Source organism: Ceratotherium simum, chromosome 17 (assembly GCF_057802395.1).
Source record: "Ceratotherium simum simum isolate JZ-2026a chromosome 17, ASM5780239v1, whole genome shotgun sequence".
NCBI classification, from domain to species: domain Eukaryota; kingdom Metazoa; phylum Chordata; class Mammalia; order Perissodactyla; family Rhinocerotidae; genus Ceratotherium; species Ceratotherium simum.
In genome coordinates, this window is record NC_141916.1 from 34,040,432 (window position 1) to 34,062,945 (window position 22,514).

The 22,514-nt window shown below is 35.2% G+C and overlaps 1 protein-coding gene across 5 annotated transcripts in view; it reads right to left on the reverse strand.

Annotated features, from left to right (window-relative positions):
* Positions 1-22,514, reverse strand: part of CCDC91 (coiled-coil domain containing 91) — a 361,285-nt gene that overhangs the window by 148,185 nt on the left and 190,586 nt on the right. For 4 of the 5 annotated variants that reach the window (XM_087442627.1, XM_087442625.1, XM_087442630.1 and 1 more), the window contains one exon: positions 5,430-5,537. The exons of the other annotated variant lie outside the window; for it this stretch is intronic. In XM_087442627.1, coding sequence (XP_087298753.1) covers positions 5,430-5,537 — 108 coding nt within the window. The remainder of the gene's footprint in view (positions 1-5,429; positions 5,538-22,514) is intronic. 5 annotated transcript variants of the gene reach the window in all.

The following is a 22,514-nucleotide window of genomic DNA, read 5'->3' on the forward strand; positions in this document are numbered from 1 at the left end:
ATAAAGCTACACTAATCAAGAGAGTATGGTATTGGTGTACAGACAGAAAACTAGATCAATGCAGTGGTCCTCATCCAGGGGTTATTGACTACCCCCATCCTCTCAGAGGACATTTAGCAATATCTGGAGACATTTCTGGTTATAACAATTAAGGGCACGCTACTAGCACCTAGTGGGTAGAAGTGAAGGAGACTGCTAAATATACTACAACACACAGGACAGTCCCCTCAACAAAGAATATTCAGCTCCAAATGTCACTAGTGCCAAGGCTGAAAAACACTAGATCAACAGAACAAAATCTGCACTCATATGGTCAAATGATTTTCTCCAGGGATGTTAATGTAATACAATGAAGGAAAGGATATTCTTTTTTATAAATGGTGCTGGAATAAATCCATATCGGGGGTCACTGGGAGGGAGTCAAGGGGAGGGGGAAGAACTTGTGCTATCTCCTTACATCATACCCCCAAACTAATTAAAAAATGGATCACATACATAACCTAAGGAAAATTTTAAAGAAATTTTTAAAGAAAATATAGGAGAAAATCTCTGTGACTTATGGTTAGGCAAAGACTTCTTAGATACAACACAAAAAGCATGATTCATAAAAGGAAAAAATAAATTTGAATTCATGAAAATTAAATTAAATTCATCTAAAGATACTATCAAGAAAAGTGAAAAGGAAACCAGAAATTGTGAGAAAATATTTATAATGTATATATATGGCAAAGAACTTTATCTATAATTTATGAAAACCTCTCACAACCAAAAATTATGAAAAACAATAGAAACTTAACATGTCCAAAACACAAAATTTTCAACCCTAACCATACTCTATGTCTTAAGTTTCCTATTTCACTGAATTGCCAAAACCAAAAATCTGGTTACCATCCACAAAAATATATTCATGAATAAATACGTATTTATGTATATAAAATGTGTGTTTGTCGTGTGTGTGCATACATCCTTTATCAACCAACACTTACTTCCTCTCTTGTATTCTTACAAATTCTCTAGTGTCTGTTCCCTTAATAGCACTCAAAAACCAGCAAAAGCTCTCCTTAATTTAGGCCACCATCATTCTCACTTGGATAACTACAATAGCTATTTAACCGACGTATGTGCTTCCCATACTCTCTCTCATCAATTCATTATTTTATACTGTAGCCAGAGTAATATTTATAAAACGCAAATCTGAACAAATGTCACTTCTCTAGTTAATGTCTTTTAATAGCACTCAATTTCCTGTCAGACAATGCAGCAGACAAGCTCCTTAACATCCTTTCTATGGCGTAAAATGGTCTTTCATTTGGAGGTCTCAAATAGCCTTACCCCCCCATGACATATTTAAATTATACTCTCTCATCTAAAGGATTTTGAATATAGTATTCCATCTACCTCTCTCACGCTAAATTCTTAGTTCTGACCTCACTTAGATCCATGAACCCCGAGAGAACTCATCATTAGCCCAATAAGTCTTCCCTCACCCAATATGAAGGAGTTATATATCCTTTAACATACTCTCGTATAACTATTCGAACAAAACTTATCACACTAGTTTGCAATCATATCATCTGTCTTCCCTTATTACTAGAAGGACTATGTCTTGCTCACTGTTATATGCATAGGATCCAGTGGAGTGCCAGTCATACCAAAAGCCCTCATTAAATAAGAAAGAAAGAGAGAGAGAGAGAGAGAAAAGGTTGGTCTACCACTCATATACTATGAGTGGCCCCAAGGTAAATGTTTAAAAATTTAAAGGTTGACTTTTTTTCTATCAAACACACGACAAAATATGAACTACAAATAAGTAGCCTTTCCTCTATAGCCTGGAAATTAGACAACATGAGTCTTAGCTCTGGTTCCGAGAATAGTCAGACAAATGATCTTTGCCGAGAATAACAAAGATGATAATAACGTAGACAACATCAACTGAACACCTAGAATAGGTTAAGCTCTATTCTAAGTACTATGCAAATCTGATGTCATATAATATTCATAACAATCTTATGAGGTAGGAATTACTCGTGTATTCATTTTCTAGATGAGAAAAATGAAGCACAGAGAGGTTAAGGGACATTTCATAGTAACAGAGTTAAGTGACAAACCCAGGGATCAGTTCAGACAGTCTGACTTCAGAGCACATGTTTGTAACTACTTGGCATTAGTGTTAATTTCCTTTTCTCTTAAATTCTTAATTTGAAAAAAAAAAGAGAAAGACACACACACAAAAGGTTGAACTAAATTATTCCTAAGGAACCATCCAGCTATTACTTTTGTTGAAATCAATTTACTTATTTCATATTTCAAATGGCATCACAGGAAATATGATTTGAAAAATAAGTGTGGGATCATCATTTTTACACTTTACATGATTTTACCTACTAATCATATCCTCTTTTAGTGTCTGGTTTTTTTAACTGCATTTCATCATACTGAACTGCTTATGATCCTCTAAATGTCCTGTGGTTGTCTTGAGTGCTCTTCACCAAATATTGCCACTTGATGAACACGGAGCATCTTTCTATTTATTTAGGTTATTTTTTATTTCTTTCAGCAATGTTTTGTAGATTTTAGTGTATAATTTTTTCATCCCCTTGGCTAAGTTTATTCCTAGGTATTTTATTCTTTAAGCTACTACTGTAAATTTAATTGCTTTCTTAATTTCCTTTTTGATTGTTCATTGAGGGACTATAGAAACACAACTGACTTTTGTGTGTTAATCTTTTAATCTGCAACTTTGCTGAATTCATTTATTAGTCTGCTATTGACGGCCCTGGGCTAACATCCGTGCCCATCCTCCTCCACTTTATATGGGTCGCCGCCACAGCATGGCTCGCCAAAGCAGTGCGTCGGTGCACACCCGGGATCCGAACCAGCGAACCCCGGGCCGCCGCAGTGGAGCGCGCGCACCCAACCGCTTGCGCCACCGGGCCGGCCCCTGCTATTGACTATTTTTGACAAGGCATTATAAAAAAACACAAGTTCAGCATTGTTTTCACAAGAAAAAAGACAATTCACAAGCATCAAATTACAGGTAATAGAAAAAGTTCAAAAAGGTGGAGACTTGTAGGGATAACCACCTTCCCAAGCTCAACTTATAAAAGAAACAATTAAAAAGACCTTTGAGCAACAAAGACAAACTAAATTCAGCCTTGCAGTAAGTATTAAATCAAGAATATGTTAGTCACACCCACTGTTAAAGATTCAATTGATTAAAGTGTCTCTAAGCAAAGATCCAATAGGCTGTGACCAGCCTGTATATACTTTCATTGGGACCAAATGGTTTGGGGAAAAGAGACCATTGGGATTTCTTCAACTCAAGTTTGATAAATGAAGTTATCTTTAATCAGAAAAAGACACACAGACAGGCAAGCACGAGGGTAGAAAGCATATACATTATATCTAGGAAGTAGGTCTCTAAAATAACTGTGGGTTTGCCTTTGACAAATGGATATGATTGTAATCAGACAGATAAAAAGCCAGAAGAAACATTACTCTGAACTGTGGCTATTTGCTACCTAAAACGACCCATCGCTCCCAATTTTCCATAGACAGGAAGCAGGCTGAGAAATGGTATAATCTCAAATACTCACATTAGATATAGCCAACAAAGATATTGAAAAATTTTAAATCAACAAGATCATAAAGAATAATGGACTAGAGACCTTGTCCCTAAAGCCTGAAAAGAGAATCATGGTAAATCAAAGAGCAATCCTACCCTCACGGCAGAGATTCTTATTTGATCCGTCCATTGAGATTTTAGAATTGCTGATACTAATGATAGCTGCGCACATCTGTTCTTCATCTTTCCTACTCAGAGTGTTTACAGTAAATACTCTACCTTTATCTCACTACTGTACACTAGACATGTTCGGGGTAAATAACACATATTTTAGTTTCTAGTTCTTCAGGTCAAAAGGGACCATTTTTCTGGACTTGATAATGTAGAGACTGCAGCACATCACTCCCCATCTATCACCCAGAGATCTGGACTTTTGAGCTTGAGGCCCTAGCTAGATAAAATTTCCAGATTTTATCCCACAGGGACAGGATAAACAAATTTGCCTATGAGAAGGAGACTGCAAATATTTGGCAACCGAAAGAGCTGACTGTGGTATATTCGTGCTGTTTATCAAATATTTCCTGCTCTCTTTCTTCCAGGTTCATAGTAGGATCTCACTACCTGGGCCCCATTATGACTGGGTGGGGCATTGTGGACATAAATTGGAAGTAGAAGTGTCATTTCCAGTCCAGAATACTGACTTACTGGTAGGAAATCTGACTGGGCTTGTTTCCACTCTGCAATGATAACAGGTAATGTTCCACATAGGAACTACACTATCAGGCTAGTTCCTAGGGTGAGGACAACATGAGACCAAGCCCCAAAACAATCCTCAATATTTTATGTAGCATGAGTAAGATAAATCTTTGCAGTCTGAAGCCAGAGAGTTTAGGGCATAACCTGGCCTGTCCTGGCTAACACATGCCTTATGCAGTTTCACAGTTCTAGGACCTTAATTCTTCTCTGTGATTTTTCTGTCCATTTACAAAGTCATATACTTCATACCTCTGACAACCTGGTATTTCACCACCCAAAACAGTATGATTTTTTTATCAAATTTACAAAATTGTCTGTGTATTTCCTCTTCTAAGCTATTTATTCAAATGACATTGAAAAATATTTAATAGAACTGACCCTAATCTTGAGGATGGGTGGCATATTTATAAATCTCCATTTAAATTCTACATCTAATTCTGTTTTCTTAATTCTTAGTATATTTTCTTCCCATGATATAAAATAGGTCCTTTAAATAAAGTTGATTTTATTTTCATCTACCAAGTTTTATGTTATTCAAAAATGTTGCTGGGAACTTCTTGCATAAATTATTTATACTATGACAAATCCATAACTGCTCTTCAACTGATTGTATACTGTAAATCAGCTAATCATGTTTTTAATGGCTTCTAAGACATTAGATCAAAAAAGAAACAAAATTCAATAGAAAAATTCAAATAGAAACCAATGCCTATATGCAACAAAAGGTAACTCAAACATAAATAAGTACTTTAAAAAATTTAAATATTATTTATCAGTCTTATACCACTAAAAATCATTTCACATGCCATAATACATTTATAGTCATCTCTTTCCTTCAGTTATTTGATCAATAATATTACAACCCAGAAATTAGCATAAGAATTATGTTTAATTTTAGAGAGAACCACATATTTCAGGCCTTTAGTCCTATTTTTAGTCTATCATAAAATTCCCAAACTTTAACACTGAGTTTACATAAGCATATTTTTTTCTCCAAAATACACCAAGGAAAGTAAATGGCATGAAACTGAATAAACAGTTATAGAGCTCTCAGGGGAGGAGAGTCAGAGAAAAGTATAAATATATAATGGATGTGCAATTTTATTACCTGAGTATTTAACAACTCCTCACACTTGTGTGCTTGTTTCTCAATTGCAGAAATGTACTGTTTTTCAATAGCTTCTACTTGTTGCTTAACTGAAGACTGCAGTAGTGCCTAAAAACAAGCAAAAATGTCATTTGGATTACAGACAAAACTTGGAGTCTACTGTTGGCATGAGAATTTTTTTTGACAGTTGTACATATCTGAAATATGATACTCTTCTGCATTATAAAACACACATTTGTGAATATTGAAGCACATTCGTATATAACACTACTTGAAGCTTTCGGTTACAGGTTTCCCTATTGCCAAAACGAGAGGTTTTTGGCTCAGATGTTCCTTCTACACACCTTCTTAAAAAGGCCAAGTCATAGAAGATGATAAAGAGGGTGAGTAGTTGTGTTAAATATAAATTCAGTTTAGCAAAGACCACACAGGATGAGGAGCGTATGAAAGCTGCTGAAAAAAAAGAAAAAAACCAGACATATTTCACTGGCTGACAAAACTCCACATCCTCTCGGCACACTGTAATATCCCATGGGCCAAGCATGATCTTCAAGACCACAAGTCAAGTAAAAGCAGATGGAAATTCTGAGCAATTTCAAACATAAAAGAACTACCCCCCAGGAAGTTCACGCCCCTAATGTGAAAAGGTATAAGTCAAAGTGTGGAAGTCAGAATCTCAAGGCTGTATTCATAAAAAGTCATAAAATTTGGGAGACTGGACAAACTTAAGGTGGTAGTGTAAATGTTGGAACCTCAGTCAATTAAATGTAAAGACGTTAGCACTGTTCTAAGAGAGGTCAAATCAGCATTTGAAGATGTTCCACCCGCTCACTTCCTTACTGGAGATGCTTAGAATATTATCATCTTTTTTCTTCCTTTTTTTTTTTCAAGCATTGTACGTTATACTTAACATGTTGTCAATATTATCTTATATGATATTTATAAACCCTAAATCATTCTAAAATATGCACTCAACCATATACATAAGAACTCTTTAGCAAATATTCTATTTTTGAAGGCCTATAGCAAATATTCTATTTTTGAAGGCCTATCTGGATAATAAACTACTTATAATGAAAATAGTAAGTTGAAACAGACACATGTCTTATAGAAAACAGACCTTTGGCACATTCTCCAAGAAAAGAAAAATAAGCCAAATCTCTTAAATAATCTCTGTTTTGAAAATAGATTTACTTGGTTGGAAACAACATGCATTAAGAAGTTAAATAAATATGCATGTATTTTAAAAACTGAGAGAAAAATATTTTTAAAACCTCTAGATGAGTCTCAAATTTTCAAATAATTAACTTTCTTTTGAAAATTTTAGACTGTCTGATGATGGAACTACTCTTATAATTCAACATTCACTCTGAAGCTGCAGAATTACTAGTAAATAAGTAAAGGAAACTGAAGCTCTGACTGAGGTTTAATCAAAATATAAAGAACTGCTTAAAAGAACTGCTTTAGGTCTTCATTTATACATTATACGTCCTCTAAAGATTCCAAAATGATTAATTTACATAAAGCACCAAAATTTAACCTCTTAAACCTTGACGAGACAATGTAAAGCTCTAATTTACCTTTGGCAAGATAAAATATACTACTTGTTGGACTTCAGAAAATTTAAAGAACAGTATAGTTATAGACAATTCCCTTGAATAAATTCACAGCATCTTTTGTAGAGAGAAAAATGTCATTCTTTTTTGGGACTTGGGATATCACAGAATTGTTTTGCTTAATGGAAAGAACTGTTTTCACTTCTCTATTTGCCATGGTTCCAAATAATCCCATGGTTTAAATACCCAGTTATGATTTTTAGTAGATTACATCCTTTGGAGGTTTGTACATTAATGAAATAAAATAATATTTTCTCACCATAATTAAGAAAGACAATTGAATAGTATTTTTTTTCCTCTACTGATTGATTTGTACACCATATCCTCATTTTCTTCCAACTTGAAGATAGGATAACGAGTCAAGTAAGAGACAAAGCTATAGAGAAAAGCTATGTAAACGTAGCAAGCCTTTCATGGAGTTCAAACCCCTCATTGTAGTCCCATTCAGTTATTTAAATCCACCTATCTACAAAAGAGACATGAAAGAAGGTAGTGGGAACATAACGATTAAAAGGAAAAAAAAAGTCTGTCGTCACTGAGTTCAGTCTACTGTTGAAGAGAAACATTCTGTAGATAATCATACACCATAGTTATATGCAAGGAGTGTATCTGAGAAAGAAAAGATGCCCGAAGCCTGCCTGTAAGGCTCAGGGCTAGACAGGGAACATTAAATAGATAAGAATAGCTGGAATTAAGAGTGAAGACAAATACTAAGGCAGGAAGGTAGAAAAGTAGACAGGTGCCACATATTAAAAAACCTTGTATGCCATAACAAGATTGTTAAAAATTTAGCCTATACTACTCAACAATGAGCCAGCCCTGGTGGTCTAGCGGTTAAAATACAGTGCTCACATGGCTGCAGCCTGGGTTCGTTTCCTGGTCAGGGAACCACATCATCCGTCTGTCGGTTGTCATATTGTGGCAGCTGCATGTTGCTGTGATGCTGAAAGCTATGCCACCAGTATTTCAAATACCAGCAAGGTCACCCATGGCGGACAGGTTTCAGCAGAGCTTCCAGACTACACAGACTAGGAAGAAGGACCTGGCCACCCACTTCCGAAAAATTGGCCATGAAAACCCTATGAATAGCAGCAGAGCATTGTCTGATACAGCACCAGAAGGTGAGAGGATGGTGCAAAAAAAGACCGGGCAGTGTTCCACTCTGCTGTACACAGGGTCGCTAGGAGTCAGAATTGACTTGATGGCACTAACAAACTCAACAATGGGATTATAAATGCATAGTCCAAACAAAGGAGGTAATTTCTAAAAACTATCCTTACAACTAGAATATTAACCATTACGGACATACTTACAAATATACACATTGGTACTAGCCACCTGCTTTTATGGCTTGACATATCATTATATAACTAGATATTTATTTTCCAATGTAACATATCATAATAATTGTCTTTAAATTTCTTGTCTATTGTAAGTATAAAAATGAATATTAATCTTAACATTTCCCTGCAATTTTTTTTTCCCTCTGTAATTGTCTTCTCAGTTACCAAGACACATAGAAGCCTTCTCTTGGGCTTTTACAATACTATGAAAAGATATACAAAAGAATTACTTCCTTTATAAGCTATTTTAAACTATTCTCAACACATATAAAGCATTAAGACTCTCATGACATGTAGAGGCAGAAAAACAAAGACGTATACAAACATTCTATAACGAAAAATATGCTATCAAAGGCAAGGAATGTTTTGTTAATTTTCAACAAATTCAAGTTTTAGCCTCAGTTCTATTAGACATTTTCTGTATTATCCCAGGGGATTTAACTCGCTGAGCTTGAGGAAAACTAGTTACTTCTTCAAGAATCATATTAAAGGTGTGAACAAGACTGTGAGTTCCTTTAGTACAGGAACTATATCTTACTCATCTTTATACATCACACACAGCTTCTTACAGAGTTCCTGGTACATACATAGTAGACACATGCAATAGCTATTTGGTGAGTGATGATCCTTGTATTAAGATTAAGATCCTTGTATTAAAATTAAGATATTTTTAAAAATCATAGTATAAACAGCACCAATATTTCACTCTGCTTCAAACTATAACTACCAAGTTCAGTTAGCAAATTTGTTGCTGAGTATATTTAATCCCTACCTAGGATCTCAATTTTGTTATTTTTGTGAGGAAGATCAGCCCTGAGCTAACATCCAATGCTGATCTTCCTCTTTTTTTGCCGAGGAAGATTGGCCCTGAGCTAACATCCATGCCCATCTTCCTCCACTTTATATGGGATGCCGCCACAGCATGGCCTGACAAGCAGTGAGTCGGTGCGCGCCCGGGATCTGAACCTGCCGACCCCAGGCCGCCGAAGCGGAGCACACGCACTTAACCGCTTGCACCACCTGGCCAGCCCCCGAGGATCTCAATTTTTAAAGTTATTATTTTAGCCTAGAAATGTCCATTCTTTCTACTCCACAGGATAAATTTTGAGTAAATAAAACAGAGTGTGTGAAGGACTACAAACTCCTCAGAAGGAAAAGTATGTTATAAATTCTACAATTATTAGACACATAGAAAACAAAGATATTAAGTCGAAAACCACCCCACCCCAACCAACACTCATAAGCAGTAGACACTTATTTTGAATGGAACTGAATATACGCTGGTATTTAAGCGAGCAGAGAAGTACAGTCCAAGTGGACTACTGCAACCCAAACTACAGCCGATTGTCCCAGGAGTACAGGCAAATTAATTATTGTAAAGGGTCATTCGAAATCAAGCACAATTTCATCTTTCTTGGAAAAGTATCACAGTTGGCTTTTCAAAAATCTATTTCAGATCTTCCCCAATTTTTCACTAAAAATAAAATAAGCAAAACGAAAAGGCATCTGCAAAATGGGTAAGTTAAAACTCTGAAAGGATACTTTCATGTTTTTTCTGGTGCAAGTTTTTCAGCATAACATTACTCTGAATTCTGTAAAGCTATTAAACTGTTAGCATGTCTTATAATATTCCCTCAAAATTTCCATACTACAAGCAAGTTTGTTATTCAAAAGGAGAGCCTACTTTAAGATACATTTGAAAAAATGATGAATGTCAGTCATTTTACTGAATCATTCATCCATCTTTTCCCATGAGCTCCACATATCTGTTTTACAGATAAAGAAACAGACACTGAAGTGAGGAAATGTGCCTGAAATCACATGACAAGACTCAGTGGAACAAAGAACTGGATTCAGATCCACCCACGCAATTCCCTGTTTGTTTTAGCTGTTCTAGCCCAGTAAAGTAGATTTCTCTTCATAAACTAAGCACTTATTCTATTTTTATCAGCCACTTAATTATTAGTCCATTCTTCATTTATTAAACTAATATTTACTGGATGCATACTTTAGTCCAGGTACTGTTCTAGGCACTGGGGATACAGAATGAACAAAGCAAATATGAGCCTGACTCTCCTGAGCTTACGTTATTGGCAAGGGGACGGAGAGGGTAGAGAGGACAAGGAAGTTTGGGAGGCACACTACAAAGAAGCCATTTCTGATGGCTATGAAGAAAATAAAATGGGATAAAAAAGAAAATAATAATGGAGGAGAAAATTTTCAGAGAGGATAGTCAAGAAAGAGTTCTCTGGAGAAGTGCAAATAGAGTTGAGGTATCACAAGTGAAAAAAATTCAGTCATATATAAAGTCTGTGGGAAGGAGATTTCCATCAAAGGAAAAAGTGCCAAGTCCTAGGGTGGGAATAAAGCTGATGAGTTGAAGAACTAGAAAAAAGGCCAGCGTAGATCATATGATCCAAGGAATTCCACCAGACACTACAGCTACACCAGACTTCTTTTTATCCTTAAACGGGTTAAACTTCTTACGGAGCCCTATGGTTACCAGAGGGGAAGGGGGCAGGGGGTGAGAGGAGTAAAAGGGCACATGTGTATGGTGATGGATGGTAATTAGTCTTTGGGTGGTGAACATGATGTAGTCTACACAGAAACTGAAATATAATGATGTACACATGAAACTTATACAATGTTATAAACCAATGTTACCACAATAAAAAAAAACGTGAATCAGAGATCAGAAAAGTAGTCGAGGACCAGAATCACATAGAACCATGGAAAGGCATTTTAATTCTATTCTAACTGCAATGAGAAACTCCTAAAGGCTTTAAACAAGAAAGTTTCTATAATCTGACATTTTTTAATACCTTCAAACAGTGTTGCAAAGTACCAAAAGCACACAAATACTATCAAAACTTTCTCCATCAATGGACATTTTGTGAGAATAAAAATATGTAGCACTGGGGTGGCCCGGTAGCGAAGTGGTTAAGCTTGCGTGCTCCACTTTGGCAGCCTGGGGTTCACAGGTTTGGATCTGGGCACGGACCTACGCACCACTTATCAAGCCATGCTGTGGTAGGCATCCCACATATAAAGTAGAGGAAGACAGGCACGGATGTTAGCCCCGGGCCAATCTTCCTCAGCAAAAAGAGGAGGACTGGAAATGGATATTAGCTCAGCGCTAATCTTCCTCACCAAAAAAAGAAAAAAAAAATGTAGCACTGATTTTTGTGGGCTACACATATACAAGCAAATTAGAAACTCATAACTAATGCACCATGCAAGAGCACATTTTTATTCAGTAGATTTAAGAGTAATGCAATTATTCTCTCTGGTAATGAAGGAGTTAATCCTAATAAGAACTAGCTGAGTGTTTTTCATGTTCTCACAGAAAAGTACCACAGATGTAGTATATACTACAAGTATATCTGGCAAGTAATACACACTTGAATGTCATCTGGACCCTTTGTCTATTAGCATGCAGTTCTTCAATACTTACATTCTCCATTTTATCACAAATAGACTGGCAACGAAGACTATGAAAATGAAGACATAGTGTCCAAATGATGGCAGCTGACTAGCTTTGGCTCTGAATGTTGCTACTGGTTTCCAACTAGTCTTAACGTTCAATGACTCTTGGCTAATCAAAGACATCTTTTGCCAATTTTGGCATCTAAAACGTCAATCTATAGCTTTGTTGGCTTGTAGTTCAGGAGGAGAAATGGATAGTTTGATATATCATATATTATACAAACATACAAACTGATATATCATACACATATATATGTATTTTTTTAAAGACCATTGATCAGTGAGTAAACCAATTAAGGTACAGATGTGGTTGTGTTAGAAGAGAAACATTAGGTTATCTCTGAAAACGATATTTAGACATTTTAGAAAATTTTGCTGGGATACAAAAAGAAATAATGTGATTAAAACCTATCATTGAGAAGTGATTTAAAAGTACAAGGTAGGGCCGGCCTCATGGCTTAGCGGTTAAGAGCGCATGCTCCGCTGCTGGTGGCCCGGGTTCGGATCCCGGGCGTGCACCGACGCACTGCTTCTCCGGCCATGCTGAGGCTGCGTCCCACATACAGCAACTAGAAGGACGTGCAACTATGACATACAACTATCTACTGGGGCTTTGGGGGAAAATAAATAATAAATAAATATAATTATAAAAAAAAAGTACAAGGTAAAAAGGACTAAGGAGTACAATTCTCTAGAAGAAAGATTTTGATCTGGACGTAAGGCTTTCATGTACTCAAAATTGGTGCCAAATTCAAGTTTAGGTTCACGGTCTCCTGCTAGCCAGGGTGGCAGAAGTAAGGCAACATTCAGACCCTGAAGTTCAGCCCTTGGGGAGAATGAAGGTGTACATTTCTCAAGAGTAAACTCCAGATGTCGGAGGAGTGATAGTGATGGATTTGGTCATACGTCTTTTTAGAAAGTAGGACAGAAGCTATTACCTAAAATTATGGAAAAAATGGATTAAAAAACAAGATTTCTCTCTTCCTTTTTCCTTAATTTAAAAAATGAGAAGTAAAGAGGTCATGAAACTACTACTTTTCAGAAGTAGCTAGGCTGCTGAAAATTTACCGTTACAGATCTCGAGCATTTGCAACTGCAGTGATCCTCAGGTTTTTCTTATGTTTTTGAATTACAGTGCAATGGTATACACAATTCAAAAAGAAAAATGTTAAATTATGGGTGTAGGTCTAAACATGGAAATTCAATATAGTCTAGCTATGCTATAATGTGCTTTGGAGGCTGTGAAAGCCAAAGAAAATCTTCAGGACAGAGGGAATCATTCCTGTTGGCCTTGTTGTTAAGGGATTCTAGTAACATAAGAGTTGTTACCTCAAACACCACAAAAGTCTCCCAGTGAAAATTTCTTTTGTGCCATGGACAACACATTAAAATTAAGAAGCTTCTAAAATTAAGTTCAGCACAGAGACTCTGCATGTCCGCCTTCCAGATACTTTAAACTTCTGAAAAGCTGCCATATGGATATGCCTCTCCTTCAGATGCCACAATATTGTTCCTCATGACTTGAATGAGAGCTACAGTTTCAATTTAAAAAAAAGAAAAAAGAAAGAAAGGAAGGAAGGAAAATAAAAAAAGAATTCTGACTAAAAGAATCTCTTCAGAATCTTTCATAGGATTAAATGAAGCACCTGGTTATTAAAAACTAAAGACCTAAGCATCTCATTTTCTGAAATATCAGAGACCACGGAAAGAAAGAAACCCATCTAGATGTCAGAAATATTTGGCTTAAATACACATGCATTAATGTTCCAAGGAGTCAGGATAATTTGTTGAATAGAGCCCTGCATCAAGCTTTGAGTGACCTGGCTCTTATTTAAAACACCTCTTCTGCTTATATGTGTCTGATCAAGCCATTGTGATTCCTTATCTAATAAATGGGGAGTACAATAGAGTTTCTTCTCTGCCAATGATGAAAGAATTCTATGAACTTATGAGTTAATTCTTTATATTGATGATATTTCAAAATAGGATTGTTCGAACCATTTGCTGATTTTTGAGAACTAAATTCCTTACTTTTTCATGATAAATGAAATTCATGCTATGTGGATTCAAGTTAGCATCAACATTAATTTTTAAATTACTAGATTTAAGACCATTAAAGTGAAGAATTTTCTTCCAAATTAATTGATATCCACTCATCAAATATATATCTCCAAGATTAGAAAAGAACTTTTTTCACACTGAAAAGCCATCAACACTGAGAGAAATTAGAGGTTTCATTTAAATTAATTTTATTAGAAGAAACATTGACAAAGATTAAATTTTCCTTTATGTTTTCATTTTGATTATAAAGAGAATAACATTGTGAACTTAAATGACAACGTAAGATAGTTCAACTGGGGTCTTTTCCAGCTAAAAGTTAACAGTGTATTACAGAAGTGATTATGTTAGGGGTGATATGTAAAACATTCAAAATCCATTGGTTGGGCACCAATCAGAAGTGCCATTCTGAGCAATGGAGCACAGCCAAAGGACCCCTAGAGTGCCAAGCTCTAGCTTGACTGTGTGGAGTTAGGGGGAAGCCCCATAGGAAGGGACAAAGTCATCAAAGTGGCTCAGAGAAATTTTTAATAAACTAACTGGTATGGAAGTATTTCATTATTATAAGATGGCACAAAGTAGTGCTTGCTGGCTGAACATTAGCCCACATTATGTTGTTACAATGGATTAATTACCAAAAAAATTTGAATATCCTACATGAATATCCGGCTAACACACCAAAATAGGATAACCTTTTAACTTGGTCCTTTTGATCACATGGACTAAATCAGACTGTATACGTATTATTCCTCATGGTTCCTTTCTTATTGCTATAGAGCAATTTGACAATCAATTCACTGTAAATCAGAGATATGACACTGTTAAGTAAGTTATCCCACCTCTGGAAACAATAAAGCCTAAGGAATAGAAGGGGACTGATCCCCAAACAGCAATGAGAGCAAAATTTAATTTTTACTATGCCTACTTCCATATCTTTTGAATTTTGTATTGCATACTTATGTTATCTTGTCAAAAAAATATTTTGAAAATAATAAAGCAAATCATTCTAGTCCCTAATAATTTATCCTTGGTATAAAATCTAAATTCTCATATATCAAGTTTCCCCAAAGCTGATTAACTAGAACTTAAAGATAAAATCAAAACCAGCCTTCTATTTTGATACTGTATTGCACACTAATTAGAATTATGATAGACATCTTAAAATGTTATTTTCCCAAATGTCACTGGTTCTTACATCTCTGCTTTCCTTCCTCAGAGTCTGAGTTTTACAGTTCAGAGAAAAGAATAAAGTTAACCATTCCTCTCTTATATCCTTTCAAATAGGCAAGAAATTTAGGAAATTAAAAGTAGTTTTTACATATATAACCTCATTTGGACTTAGAAAATTAAATGAGTATAATAATAACTTTTGTCAGTTTATCTTTTCAGTTCTTTTTCATAAGAACTATGGTATGTAGGCTTTCACTAACTAGAATATTGGTGGCCAATAAAAAATAAATAAAAATGAATCTGTAACACACATCAATTTTTTTAATCTAATTATGTAACACTTTTCAGGCACTATCTAAAATTGAAAATACCTGAATCCAGATAGACCTTGCCGACAATTCAGTTCGTCAGAATAATGAAAGATTAAGAACCACATAATTTATACATTACATTGACTGTAATAGTTACAGAAATGATATTTTTCACAGATACTACTATATAATCACTCTTCTAGCATTATTACTAGAGGTAGACACTTGTTGAATAAGCTTAGATAAAAGCAAGATTTGAAAAAACTTTCAACCCCATTAGAACAGCTCAAGCCTTATTCAGGTCAATACAGAGAGACAAAATTATTACGGATGGAAGATACTTATGACAGAGTAGCCTGAATTTTTATGATAATAAGCAGAAATCTGTAATTAATTACAGTATCTGGGTGGAATAGACTGATATTGATAAAATTTTCAAGTCTGATCAACATTAGTCACAAATATTAAGATGATGTGATATAAAAAGTAACCCACAACATTTAAAGTACATTTTAGAAGGTAAGCCAAAATACCAATGGGGAAAAGGCAGGGCTTACATGTATTAAGAAACAACTAACTAAATAAATCCTATTCATTTAAAAAGTTTTTAATCTTTGGAGGGATTTTTCAAGGTTTGATCCGAAGCAGAAGTTTAAAATTTATATTCTCAATACAGAATGAAGTCTTTCCCTTCAGTCCTTTGACTATCAGGCTAATGATCCAGTCACAAAATAAAGGCAAACCTTAAATCTATATTAAAACAAGTTTTCCAATGCCTTTTGGTTTTGGCTTGGCTGGAAAAACCACAAGAATAGCCTTGCATGCAAAACTCTGGCTTAGCCCACACAACTCAGAGGCACACAAAAACTATTCTCAACTACCGAACCTTTCTCAATCCTCTGCTGAGGTTGTTTGGTGGGAGGGATAAGAATGGACAAGCCAAGTCGTCAGTTCCAAACCAACACTAGTATCTAGCATGCTGTTAGGCCAAACTCTATTGGCAACTGGAAACATCTTTATTTGTCCAGGAAAAATCTGATCATACGATAAAAGCTGGATTTTATAAGAATCCTTATTCAATCAAACAACTGAAACCATAAACTTATTTCATATCTTTGGGTTAACAAAATGGTGAAATTCAAAAAAAAAAGATACATGACAGGTCTCACATACCTTAATTTTTACTTCTTCCCTCTTTGCACAAAGAGTTAGCAATCTCTAATCAAGGGAAAATATCAAAAGAAGAGAAAACAAAGTTGTTTCCCCCTTTTGGAGCAGAACTTTATACAATACAAGTAATTCTACACCCTGGGAAAAATCGTTCTCCTAAATGTAATATGTTCTTCCTTATAAAATAGCACAAAACAACTCAAGAGTTCAAATAAAATACTAGCAAGTGGATGTTTTTGAAAAAGGGAATATAGCAGGCATGTGATACTCCAAGCTGGCATTTAACATATGGTACACTACTAAAATTCAAAGCAATCCTTAACAAAACATATTTAAGGCATATTTAACCTTTATAGAAAATGCACAGAGGACCAACACTCTCAATGAAACCAAAGTTGGTTAACATGGGAAACGAATATATCAAAAATTTTAATCAAGATAATTTCAGAATAACAAGTTTATGTAGTAATTTTGGATCATTTTTCACTATGAGTAGTAGAAAATTCATGTGCCTAATAAGTTAAAACTCTGGTGTATCTGATTCAATACTCTGATACTTAAGCATAACAAGAAGAGAAAAAAATTACATCAGAAAATTCTCTTCATAAAATGTTCTAAGACTTTAGAAAAAAATCTGCCCATTCTCTGCTTTCTTATTAAAATAGTCAAGCACTATTTATGTGTCTAGAACTCATTGGCTTCTGGCACCTGGGATGTAATACACAGAATTAAATATAATCAATTCAGTCTAGCTTCAGAAACAAAGACTATTAAAAAAAAGTGGGTGTGTGTGTCAATATGCCTAATTTAGCAGAGATATCTTGAGATGTGTAGATATCACTCTATAAGCATGAGTCTTGTAAATGTACTCCGCCTGGCAAAAGCATGCACACGATATCCCAGGGTGAGAAAAGAAAGCTCTAGAGTTTGAGGAGAGGGTATATAAAACCCTTCTAGTTTCAAGATGAATGTGATGACCAGGAACCAATTTTCATATCACCAAAAAACTGATGCAGAAAATGTTTAGGTTAGGTACCCACAAGAGGGCCAACAAACATAATACACCTTTAATCATTGTAGTTATAACTTATTTGGTGTTTGTATATAAATATAAAACCAAACTCCATTTTATTTGTTGCATGTTTCACGCTATTTTTCTAATTACCATTTTTGCTAATCTGTCTACTATGTCAAAATTCAAAAAAGTTTCAACACTTGGCCTATCTGCTATGATTTGAAAAATAACTAAATCCCTAAAGTGTAAACAACAACAGAGAGTATAATTTAATTTGAAAAATAAACAAGCTGAGCCAGAACCAAGAAAATAACTTGTAAATGTAACTTCAGGATGAAATAAAAAAATTTGTATAGAACTATGAGTTTCAAAACGGAAAGCTTTTACTAACTGATCTATTTTAAAGCGAACACCAGGATTAAAGGGAAAAAAAAGGAAGGAGAGGAGTCTATTGTCACTGCCTTGAAAAAGAAGATTCTGTATACAGCAGCAAAACAAAAACATTCACCAAAAAATATGTCCATATCTTATCTTATTTGTGTCAAATCGGAATTTTTAATGAACTGGGCTCAAAGTAAGATAAAATAAAAACAACATGTTGAACTTAATTTCTTGAGCACTTTCCACTCACTATTACAGCATGTTAGCAAAAGTCCCAGCTTTGAACTTTAACACACTGAGTCAACTAGTACTTCCTTTGGAAAATTCTTCTCCAGAGTTATTTAGGATAAAAAGAAAAGTCATTTTAAGAATATGTCAGTGCTTATATACAGTGTATTAACTGTATAAATGTATACAGTGATACTTCTGAAAAGACAAACAAGAAGCAAACACATCTGTGCAAGAGGTGGAGACAGTGGGATACTTTCTCTTTAAAAGACAGGCACTTTATTCTTTAAGTTATAGAACTACATCCATTTTAGCAAATTTTCTGTATTTTTTCCATGTATGAGTTTCTTTGATAGTCCCTCTGTGCTATTATACCAACCCTCCACTATAAAGAAATTTGATTTACTGTGATCACTTATCCCACATCAAGGAGAACAAGATATAAGTTAAAATTAAAAAATCTTAATGTACGATAAATTCTAGTTTCTTAGTTACAGCTAAAACTTTTGTTCATTTTTAGCTTTAAAAACAGAAAGCAGTCCATCCTACAGTCATTTAGATTCTGTTAAAGTATCTCTCATCTTTCTTTTACGGGAAAATTTCCCAATGATGTCAAAGGGAAATACACACACACGTGCATACATGGACCCACATGCACACATACACAAAATCTTGAGAGGTTCAATATCAGATGATAAAAATGGGGAAAAAATGGTAACAAGTTGAAATAGAATATTTCAGACAAATATTGACAGACAAATAAACATGAAGGGATAAGACAATGATTAACAACCCCCTTGGAGCAGCAGAACAACCTTTAGAACTTTAAAGAAAATACAGATACCTAGATCCTACCTACATCAAGTGATTTAGAATTTCCAGAGAAGAAACCTGCCTTGGCATATGCATTTTTAAAAAGCAACCCAAGTACTTTATTATGTGTTGCAAAAGGTGAGAACCAAGGGGTTAAGATATCTTGATCAATGACAACTGTTGAGGGCATCTTAAACAAGAAAGCATCACACTAAAACAACTACTCATTATCTTAAAAAAAATTAAGACACTCTACATCCTGGATAGTAATCTTTGATAGCGAAAACTACAGATATAGGGGCCGGCCCCGTGGCTTAGCGGTTAAGTGCGTGCACTCCGCTGCTGGCGACCCGGGTTTGGATCCCGGGTGAGCACTGACACACAGCTTCTCCGGCCATGCTGAGGCCGCGTCCCACATACAGCAACTAGAAGGATGTGCACCTATGACACACAACTATCTACTGGGGTTTTGGGGGAAAAAGTAAATAAATAAATAAAATTATTAAAAAAAAAAAAAAAAAACTACAGATATATAAAGAACTGTGAAGTTTGAGCCAGTGTATATACTGGAGAATGACAATTACAAGACACAAGCCCAATTAAACAAGTAAAGGAAAATTCTTATGTTGCTTGTAAACATTCTTAGATGTGGCATGCTCCTATGGAAAGCCTTCCAACATCTACATTTACTTCACTGTTGTTAATTATCAGGATAAAAGATTTTAAAAAACATGACATGAAAGAAAAAAATAAACAAAATTATGTAAACAACATGGGCAAAGTTGGCATATGTAGCACATTAGGTTAGTTTTAGCTTTGTTTTCTTCTGTACTTTAACAGAATTTCACATGTCCTTTTCTTCCATCTGGAGCAATCCATTTATTTTCTAAATGAACAAAAATGCTGGCTTTTTCACAGGAGGCCAGAAATATGAAGGGCTGGGCCACCATCTCTTTCCCTTAAGTGGATATTTCTAAAAAGACTGAAGCAAGAATCCACCTTGTATTATGTTGAGAAGTAAACTAATTAATAATCAGCTGTAAGATAATGACAAGGCATTGAAAGTGCTATGTCAGAAAATTGATATGTGAAGTATAATAATGATAATTATAAAAGCTAACATTTTATTAATAGCATTATTATTAGCCATACAATATTATCTCACTGGATCCTCACCAGACTCCTATGAATAGGTTCTATGGTTTATTCCCTCATTTACTTAAGAGAAAACTAAAATGCACATACAGGAAATTGGCCAAGGTCACACTGTTAGTAGGTACCAGAGCTGGGGCTTTGATCCAGGTCTGTGTGACGTCAAAATAATGAATCAGCTCTAATAATAGAAGTACTTAGCAGTCATAAAGTAGAAATTTTTGCAGAGATGCAATACTCCTTTGGAAATTCATAGAATAAAGATATATAAATTATTAGATATCATTATTAAAGGAAAAAAAGCTAAGACTATTAGTACATGATAAATAATAATAATAATACAAAATGACTTTGGATTTTAAAATTGTTGAAATATGGGATTGAGTTAAAGATTTTCTTTACTCAGTTCCTGCAGTCGATGATTTGAAGTTGAACAAATAAAGAGTTACTAAAAGAACTGAATTTCAATTTGACAAGGTCAGCTAATCCCTTAAATATAGGACTACTCAAGGTGAATCAGAATTTTCAATTCTCTGTGAAAAATTTAAATCATAACAAGGTTTATTTCTATTTTTAAGTCAGAAGCTGCTGATCACATCATTTGGGAGCTTTAAAAAGTGTTATTTCACTTGAATGGTGTTAGGTACAATGAGATATGCTAACCAAAATGTACTAAAATTTTATGAAATTTCTTCTCTGGTTATCAATGTAAAAAATAAGATTGGCACATAGATTATTAAGGTTTAAATGAATATTTGAAGCCATAGTAACTTGCTGAAACAAAACCCCAAAACCTACTCTAAAATTCATAAGAGGTACAATATCAGAATTTACTCATGCAAAAGAACAGTCCCGAATTTTAGAAAAATGTAAGAAAAAGAAATCAGCAATGATCCAAGGGTTGAGGTACTCTTACACGACAAGATGAGGTAAATGAATCTTTAAGTCTTGTCAACATAGTGAGAATAAACAGAATGTCATGACTCCTGGATATTCACTGATCCTAGGATAACCATTTTTTAAATGAAGAGCATATGTAACAGAGTAACTACTATTTTAATGTGGATTAAAAGAAATAAGGGAAGTAGCAGGACTTCTGGAATGCTGATGTTAGAAGCTCAGAGAAATTTCTACCCAAGAGGGATATCTTTTAAGCAAGAAAGATTAGCAAAAACAATCATTCAAAGTCTCTGGAGATTGATCAAAGGGCTTACAACAAATTGAGCGGCATTTATTCAACAAATTTGTAGAAACTTGGTAAGAACAATGGGCGGCTATGACACTCAACCTAGGTACTTCACCCACTCACCACCAGCTCAGCCTTGCAGAACTTTCTCAGTGGGCTCAGCAGCCAAGTAACAGTTCCCATCTCCCCCAACCTATCAGTGTAAAAGACCATTCCTGGTAGTTTTGGCAGCTGGTGAACACTAGCAGATCCTATTTTCCACAGCTCCATGCTGCAGAAGGCTTATATGATGTGGATAGGGCCACTGATAAAAAATACAAATCTATCGTCCTGCAAAGCTCTGTATTGTAGGAGAGCTGCTCAGTTGGGCTAAGAAGTCAAGTGCCAGTTCCCATCTCTCCTAGATGCCTGAAGCAGAAGAACTATTTCAGAGATATTAAACAGCTGTAAACACTGGATGATCCCATCCTTGTGAACTCTGTATTGTAGAAGATTTGTACTGAGCAATGGCGGCCATCACGTGGCAGATTAGTACCTACCCTCCCCTTACTCCCACACATAGTTCCATCTCCAAAAGGAGGATCTGAGTGAGGAAACCAAGGAGGAGTAAATTAACCATCCTACTCTTCCTGTGCCTGTGCATAGTGCAGAGAGTCTAAGACAGGGAAGGGTTACAGCAAGCCTCAAAGACTGGCACAGAAACTGTCCCTGCCAAGAGGGATGACTATAATCAAATCACACTATGGATGACTGGAGACTCTAGGGCACTGTCAAAAACAACAGAGCAATCAGCTGGAAATTAATGGAAACTAATAGTTAGATGTGATAAAACACAGACAAGTCAGAATCACAAAAGGGAGATCAGGAAAAGTGATAGACAAAGAAAGCATGGCTTTAAATAGTCACTTCTAGTAGTCAGAGAGAGTATGAGCACGTCTATTTTGCTCTGCACAACTGGAGAAAAACAGACTACACTAAACAATCAACAAACAAAATAGTAAGTCCCCTGAGGGTTGGCGATACAAAGTTGCTACAATATATTATCCACAATGTCTAGTTTTCAATAAAAAATTACTAGACATGCAAAGAAATAGGAAATTGCATCTCATACACAGAAAACAAGAGTCAATGGAAACTGCCTTTGACAAAGCCCAGA